The 9,115-nt window shown below is 42.1% G+C and overlaps 1 protein-coding gene across 1 annotated transcript; it reads left to right on the top strand.

Annotated features, from left to right (window-relative positions):
* The first annotated feature begins 3,916 nt into the window (after nucleotides 1-3,916).
* Nucleotides 3,917-4,990, top strand: LOC138902655 (uncharacterized). The gene is made up of 2 exons (XM_070190542.1): nucleotides 3,917-3,920; nucleotides 4,293-4,990. Exons 1-2 carry the CDS (start codon nucleotides 3,917-3,919, stop codon nucleotides 4,988-4,990), a joined length of 702 nt encoding a protein of 233 aa, XP_070046643.1.
* Nucleotides 4,991-9,115: the final 4,125 nt, after the last annotated feature.

Raw genomic sequence — 9,115 nt, 5'->3', positions numbered from 1 at the left:
TTGGTTGTGTGTTCTACTTGATTCTATGTATTATTCAATTGATTGACTACATGAGCACAATAAACCATGCTAGAGCTAATGTTACGACTATTGGTACCTTAATTTGAAAATGATGAACTAATCTTGATATCTATGCTATACTTGCCTCGAACGTAGATACATGTATGTTATGAACATACATCCGTACTTATTCTTGTGTTGTGCCTTGATTGGGACACGTGCACTCTGTGACACACATATAATCCTTTGGTTGCTAAATTGATTTAGCCGTAGTCATGCTTTATATGTTGCACGTTCATCCGCATTCATTTATTTTCCATGTCCTTGTGCACGATGTTTATAAATTATGAGTGTATGTCTCTAATGATGATTTGTCTTATTGCGTTGTTGTGACTATGGCACATGCGGGCATGTTGGGAGAATTGGTTGGGTGTGGCACGAGGTTTTTGTCGTGCAATTGTAATTGATATTATTATTGTGTCGGGACGGAACGATACAGATGGATATTGTTACTATGTCAGGGCGGAGCGATACCGATGGGTATTATTATTGTGCCAAGGCGGAGCGGGATAGATGGATATTGTTATTGGGTCAAGGCAGAGCGATAAGGATGGAAATTTTTATTGTAATTAAATGTGGAGTATAAGGGTGACATTCTTGAATATACAGGTGATCCTTTATGTTGATCATGCAATTCTACATTATTTTTGTGTTCATTAACATGTTATTTATGCCTATGTTATTATTTGATATTTTGTTTGTCAAGATAGATTTACCTATGTGGAGTTGATATTTCATGTTTTTTGTAGAGTTGTTGGTAGCGTATCAGATTGACGTGATAAGGAAGTTGTTATTATGCATTGACATATTTGATTCTTGAAAGGTTCTCTTGAACATGTTATTTGGCAATTGATATAGCATTGGATCATGTTGGGCATAGGTTTATGGTCATGTATGAGTATTGAGATCATATAATATATGTTGCACACCTCTTTGTGAGTGGGGGTGGTGCGAGTTGTATTTATTGAACATGTCAATTGGTAGAGTTGTTTATTACCCTATCCCAGTTGTGCGCCTTTACTACTGATATTCTTTATTTTGTAATTGTCTCTCTAAAATATTTGCTCTGTATTATACACGTTATTGATTTGTAAAGGTTCTGCAAAGTGGGTATCTTTGTCTTAAAAATCTCGTCACTACTTCTCTGAGGTTAGCCAAGATACTTACTGAGTACATGAGGTCGGTTGTACCCATGCTACACTTCTACACCCTACATGCAGATTGTGGAGCTGAGTAGCTGCGGAAGACGAAGCCTTTCATTGGAGACATACCAGCATTCTAGATTCAAGCTACCTTTTGTTCACGGTAGTTTAAGATTTCATTTCTATTTATGAAAACTTCAAACAAACATTGTATTTATTTCAGACATCAGTTTTGTAAATCTAAATCATAGTGGCTCATGACTTGTACTACCAGTCCTTGGGGTAGTCGTATTGAATTCTTTTGTGGTTTTATTTATAATATTGATAATTTCTCACTGTAGTAGTAACTTATACTATTTGTCTTACCTAGCGGATTAGGTTATGTGCCATTACAACTTGGTGGGGTTTTGGGACATGACAAGTTGGTATCAAAGCTCTAGGTTCATAGGTTCTACGAGTTATGAGCAAGTATCTACTAGAGTCTTGCGGATTAGTATGATAATGTCCATACCTATCTTCGAGAGGCTATAGGTCATCTAGGAAACATCCCTCTTTCTTTCCTCATTGTGCAATCTTGTTTCACCTTGAAGCCTAAATCTCTAGAATTTTTCTCTTCGATTCGTGTACGATATTGAGTACTTGGTATCAGTTGTGCACCAATGGCTTGTTATTTTATGGATAGGATGTGAAGGGCTATTGATGCCTGATCATCATCTCGTGTGTCGTACAGTTTTAGGGTGTAGATGTGTTAGCAGATCTTTCAGTTGTTCATATGTGGAATAAAGTAGATTTTTATATCTTGCTACTGTAGACTCGGAGATATTAATTATTTGCCTAGTTGTTGTTGTAAGGCCTCATAAAATTTTACCTAAAACCCGGGGTTTCGTGGTGCCGAGGTAGGCTAATGTATAGCCTTCAATTTTGAAATTTGGGTTGGGAATAGGTAATGGGGAAGAATGTTTTGAGAATAAGAGTTATTATTTATGCATACATGTACTAGTAAAGGTGGTAGGAAGGTTGTGGAGTATTTGTGGGTGGCCTATTAAAGTGGGGATTGATTGTGGGGTAAAGGAATCCACCACCTTAATGCACACCTAGTGCTTGATAAGATGCTCAAATGAGCTGAAACTCCGAGTATCTTCCTAATTATGGTTCAAATTTGTCATGTTTCTAATAGATTAAAGTCGCTAGGATTTCAAAAACATTGTAGTAATTTAAAGAAGCTCAAGCAAGGTATCTTGGCTAAACTCCTCTTGTAAAATCGATTTCCTTGATGTCCTCGTAAGTTGCGATTATGTTTGGCTTAATTTCTTATGTCTCATGTTCCAAGTCCTTCCTAATAGAGTTGATTATCATAAAATAAGTGTTATGTTGAAGGATGTATGTACCCAAAATGTGTTCCAAATGTTCCTTTCATATTATGATTCCTTCCAAGAATCTAATCTAGAATGATCAATGTATCAAAGGTGTTGTGATTTAAAACCCAATGTTTCAATTGCAAGCTAGTATGCCTAATTGTGGTAGAGAAACTCAATGTGCTTAAGACTCTTGTTTGCTCATATGTGTACTTAAGGTCTTGATTTGAAATTCTCTTATTGATGATAATCCTTGGTAACGCCTGAAAGTTTTAAGAGTGAGTATGAAATATGAAATACGGCCGACGTGCCGAGAATGATATTACAATTGTGGCCACTAGTGCCAATAAAATGGAAAGATGTGTGAAAGATTATGAAATGAGTTGTAAATCCTTTGAATAATAAATGCGTTGGGAGTATCATTTAGTCATCGAGGAAGGGTAGGTCGAAATAACCTAACCTCTAAACCACATGTGCCGGTGTAGGAGTGATTGAGGGGTAAATCCCCATGTTGATGTGACGAGATTGTTTCCCCTCATATGGGATGAGATTGATGAGTTGATATATTTCCCCTTAAATGGGATGAGATTATTGCTAGCAGGATGTGATATGATGTCGACCCACACAGCATTGTGGTGAGACGGCTTAGCCGATCGGGCTGAGTTTGTACCACATAGTAGTGATGTGATTGGATGTCTCGGGGTGAGATGGGTTAGCCGATCGGGCTGAGATCGGACTCCGTGCTAAACGCACGGTGGTATATCGGTTCTAAAGATATCCCAACTTAAAAATATTGAAATTTACTTTTCTCCTAACTTGATATTGTTTGAGGCTCTTATTGATTTCATGTTTCCTTCTCCTTTCACTGTTACTCATTCTATTGAGAGGGTTTTTAGTTTTACATACTAGTAATATTTCATATGTACTAACATCCCCTTTGCTGGGGGCGCTGCATCTCTAATATATGCCGGTGGTTCCATAGCAGGTGATATTGATCAGTGATAGCAGCACACCCTCTTCTCAGTTGACTTGGTGAGCCCCATTTCATTTCGGGGTCTTGTATCTCTTGTCCTCTATGTATATTGTTTTTAGGTATGGCCGGAGCCTTGTTCCCGGCACCATCATGCTACTTTTTCGTATATATTATAGGCTCTGTAGACATAGCGTAGGTGGTACCATTGTTTGGGGAAGTCAAATTATAAATGTTGTATTTGTATCATATGTTTCCACTTCTAAACTATGAATGTGTAATGTAATATTTTGGGGAATCTTGAATGAAGTTCTAACGGTAATGAAATTTGGATTGTACATGTAACCTTCTCATTGTCTAATTAATGAAAATATATCTTCTCTTTATTAATGGGTGAGTTTGGGTAGAAGGCATTGTGCAGGCTTGCTTGGCCAGGTTATCTTGGTTAAGCGTCGGTTGTGCTCCCCGAGGTCGGGGCGTGACAAGCTTGGTGTCAGAGCCTAAGGTTTTAAAGTGTCTTAGGATATCTCGGAGCCGTGTCTAGTAGAGTCCTTCTTATCGGTGTGTTGTCGACCACATCTATAATTAGGAGGCTACTTGGGCATTTAGGAATAATACCCTTTTGTGATGTTCTAGATCGTGCGATAGAGCTGATTGTAAGATTGTTCCTCCTCTAACTCATGCATTGCTCTAATTTTTAGTATATGGCGCCTAGGAAGAAAGCAAGAACTAGACAAGGAGCCAATGCCACCTCATGAGTGGCAGTTCATTCTATATCTGATGATGCGGGTGAGCACCCGAGAGGTGAGGATGTTCCCCCAGCTACTACACCGTCTGATTCTACTACTATTGCTCCGATTGCACCAATCCATACTCCTACTGAGGGTGCAGCTATTCCACCTCCAGCCCCAGCTTCTGGTCCTGGTGTTTCTTATGGGGATCTTAGGGGAGCCATACAAATGTTGGCTCAGATAGTGGCTTCCCAAGCCCAGAGATCGAATGTTGCACCTGCTTCTTCCAGCCAGCAAAGGGATTCTACTAGTTCCAGGGTGAACAGGTTTCTTCATGTGGATCCCCCAGTGTTCACAGGTACTGATCTTGAGGAGGACCCCCAGGACTTTATTGATGAGATGCACAAGACCCTCCGATTTATGCGTGGTACTAAGACGGAGGGAGTGGAGTTGGCCTCCTACCGCCTAAAACGGGTGGCCTATTCATGGTTTGAGATGTGGGAGGACTCCCGTGAGGATGGCAGCCCTCCGGCGAGGTGGAGTGAATTTGCCTACGCCTTCATTGACCATTTCTTGCATGCCGAGACTAAGGCGGCCCGTGCCGCTGAATTTGAGAGCCTGAAGCAGGGTAGCATGACTGTGTGGGTGTACCATATGAGGTTCGTGCGCCTGTCCAAGTATGCCATCTACATGTTGCCCGCTATGGAGGCAAGAGTGCGTCGGTTTGTGTAGGGCCTCAGCCTTTTGGTTATTAATGAGGCTGCTTCAGCTACCTTGAATTCTGATATGAACTATGGGAAGATGGTGGCGTTTGCTGAAGCCACGGAGAACCGTAAATTGAAGAACAGAATAGAGCGAGAGGGTAGCAACACGGCCTGATCTACATGCAACTTTGGTGGTTCTTACGGTGCTGGTGGTTATAGGACAGCATTCAGGGGAGGGTCGTCAGGGCCATCCCAGTCCCTTGCTCAGTCTTCGGTTACTGCACCGCCATAAGGGCCCCGTCAGCACTAATGGATTCATTTTAGGCCCAGTCAGGGCAACAGGGGACCCCACCAGCAGGGTCGGCCTGGAGGGAGATTCCAGTAGCAGTAGAGGCCCCCATGCCCTAGGTGTGGGAAGATGCATTTTGGGGGCTGCTTCATGGACCAAACCATATGCTACGGGTGCGATATGAGGGGTCACATTCAGAGGGATTGTCGTTCGTCCCGCTAAAGTGTGGGCAGGGGTACGGCACGCCCAGCCAGTTCTGCAGCCACTACATCCGCAGCACCTCCTCCAGCTCAAGGCACTCCGACACCCGCAAGGCATGGTGCGGCTAGGGGTGGTGCATAGAGTTCGGGAGGGTCCAGCCGTTCCTATACTATGAGGGGTCGCCAGAGTTCAGAGGCTTCTCCAGATGTTGTCACAGGTATATTGACTGTCCAATCTCATGATGTGTATGCACTTATTGATCCCGGTTCCACTTTGTCCTATGTCACTCCTTATGTTGCTATAGAATTTGGGATAGAACCGGAATAGCTTCATAAGCCATTCGCTGTTTCTACTCTTGTTGGTGAGTCTATTATGGCCGCGTGGGTTTATAGTGATTGTGTTGTCACGATGCACGGTCGGGATACCATGGCCAATCTCATTGAGTTGGGGATGGTTGATTTTGATGTAATATGGACTGGCTTTATTCATGTTTTGACAAGCTTGATTGCCGAACCAGAACAGTTAGGTTTGACTTTCCGAATGAGCCAGTTCGAATGGAAGGGGGATGATGTGGTGCCGAAGGGTAGGTTTATTTCTTACCTTTAGGCCACGAAGATGATCAACAAGGGGTGTATTTACCATTTGGTCCGGGTTACTGACACCGATGTTAAGGCACCTACACTTGAGTCTGTACCAGTTGTAAATGAATTTATGGAGGTCTTTCCAGATGAGCTCCATGGGATCCCACCAGACAGGGAGATTGATTTTGGGATTGATGCGATGCCAGGCACGCAGCCTATATCTATTCCACCATAGAGAATGGCACCGGCAGAATTGAAGGAACTAATGGAATCATTGAAGGATTTATTAGAGAAGGGTTTCATCCGGCCGAGTCTGTCGCTTTAGGGCGCACCAGTACTCTTTGTAAGGAAGAAGGATGGGTCGCTGAGGATGTGTATTGACTATCGGCAGATCAACAAGGTCATGATCAAGAATTAGTACCCGCTGCCAAGGATAGATGACTTTTTCAACCAATTGCAGGGTGCTAAGTACTTCTCCAAAATTAATTTAAGATCCGGGTATCACCAATTGAAGATCAGGGGGCAGGGTATTCCTAAAATAGTTGTCATGACCCGATATTGGAACTTCGTATTTCTGGTAATGTCCTTTGGGCTAACAAATTCCCCGGCAGCTTTCATGGATCTTATGAATCGAGTCTTCAAGCCTTTTCTTGACTCCTTTGTGATAGTGTTCATTGACAACATTCTTGTACATTCACAAAGTCGAGAGGACCGTGCCGATCATCGTAGGGCAATTTTGCAGACCGTGTATCAACACAAGTTGTATGCGAAGTTTTTGAAGTGTGAATTTTGGCATGAATCTGTCACATTCTTGGGTCATATCATTTCTAGAGAAGGAATTAAGGTTGATCCGCAGAAGATCGCAGCTATGAAGAATTGGCCAAGGCCTACAACTCCAACAGAGATTCACAGATTCTTAGGCTTAGCTGGGTATTACAGAAAGTTTGTGGAGGGGTTCTCTATTCTTGCCTCTCCATTGACTAAATTGATGCAAAAGGCAGTTAAGTTCCAATGGTCGGATGCTTGTGAAAAAAGCTTCCAAGAGTTGAAATCAAGATTGACTATAGCACCGGTGTTGACCTTACCAAAGGTTACGGATGGGTTTGTAGTATATTGTGATGCTTTGAGAATTGGACTAGGGTTTGTATTGATGAAACATGGCAAGGTGATCAATTATGCTTCTAGGCAACTCAAGAATCATGAGAAGAATTATCCAACACATGACTTAGAGCTTGCGGCGGTGGTTTTCGCATTGAAGATTTGGCGTCATTATTTGTATGGGGTCCATGTGGATATATTCACGGACCATAAGAGCCTTCAATATATTTTCAAACAGAAGAAATTGTATCTAAGGCAGAGAAGATAGCTTGAGTTACTCAAGGACTACGACATCGATATTCTCTATCATCTGGAAAAGGCTAATGTTGTGGCAGATGCTCTTAGCCAGAAATCTATGGGTAGTTTGGCTCACTTGGAGGCATATCAAAGTCTGTTGGCCAAGGAGGTTCATAGGTTGACTAGTTTGGGAGTTTGCCTTGTGGACTCTAGTGAAGGAGGGGTACTTGTGCAAAATAGGACTGAATCATCGTTTGTTGTAGAAGTCAAGGAGAAGCAATAAGACAATCCATTATTGGTACAATTGAAGGAGGGGATTCATAAACATAATACTATGACTTTTTCTCTTGGAATGGATGATGGTACGCTAAGGTACCAAGGGCGATTATGTGTTCCAAATATAGATGGTCTCGGGGAAAGAATCATGACTGAGGCTCACACTTCGAGGTATTCCATGTGCCTAGGCTCTACAAAGATGTACCATGATATTAAGGAAGTATACTAGTGGAATGATATGAAGAGGAATATAGCGGACCTTATGGCAAGATGTCCAAATTGTCAGAAAGTGAAGGCCGAACATCAAAGGCCTGGTGGGTTGGCACAGAACATAGAAATTCTTATGTGGAAATGGGAGATTAACAATATGGACTTTGTGGTAAGACTACCTTGCACTCCTTGAAAGTTCGACTCGATTTGGGTGATTGTGGATCGACTCACTAAATCAGCACACTTCTTACCTGTTAAGGCTACCGACACGGTGGAATAGTATGCTCAATTGTATATCAAGGAAATAGTCAGGTGTCATCCCGCTCCAATTTCTATTTATCTCCCATCGAGGGGCACAGTTCACAGCAAAGTTTTGAAAGAAATTTCAGCAACGATTGGGTACCCAGGTGAATCTTAGTACAGCTTTTCATCCACAGACTGACGGGCAAGCAAAGCGGACCATTCAGACGCTTGAGGATATATTGTGTGCTTGTGTTCTTGACTTAAAGGGTAGCTAGGATGATCATTTTCCACTCATAGAATTTTCCTACAACAACAGTTATCATGCTACCATTCAAATGGCACCGTTCGAGGCTTTATATGGCAAGAGATGTAGATCTCCCATTGGGTGGTTCTAGATTGGGGAAGAGGAGCTGATAGGTCCATACCTCGTGCATCAGACTATGGAGAAGGTTAAGATCATTAAGGAACGGTTGAAAACTGCCCAGAGTCATCAGAAGTCCTATTTGAATGTACATCATAGGGATTTGGAGTTCTAAGAGGATGATTGGGTATTCTTGAAGGTTTCCCCCATGAAGGGTATAATGCGGTTTGGTAAGAAAGGAAAATTGAGTCTGAGGTATGTCGGACCGTATAGAATCATTCAAAGGATTGGTTAGGTGGCTTACATGCTTGAACTACATCCAGAAATGTCTTTAGTGCACCCGGTGTTTCATGTATCCATATTGAAGAAGGTGGTTGGAGATCCATCGCTTATTATTCCGGTTAAGACTATAGAGGTTAATGAGGAATTGAATTTTGAAGAGATTCCAGTTTCCATTCTTGATAGGCAAGTCCGAAAGCTGAGAAACAAAGAGATTGCCTCCGTGAAAGTGTTATGGCGAAACCAACAGGTCGAAGAGGCCACCTGGGAAGTTGAGGAAGAGACGAAGAAGAAGTATCCTCATTTGTTTGAATAACTATTTAGTTGTGTCCATGATGTTCAAAGCCAACTTTCTACAAATTATGTTTTCCCTGTACA

This window comes from Nicotiana tomentosiformis, chromosome 12, assembly GCF_000390325.3.
Source record: "Nicotiana tomentosiformis chromosome 12, ASM39032v3, whole genome shotgun sequence".
NCBI lineage: Eukaryota > Viridiplantae > Streptophyta > Magnoliopsida > Solanales > Solanaceae > Nicotiana > Nicotiana tomentosiformis.
The sequence above is the reverse complement of the archived record's forward strand: the minus strand, read 5'-3'. Positions and strand labels throughout refer to the sequence as shown.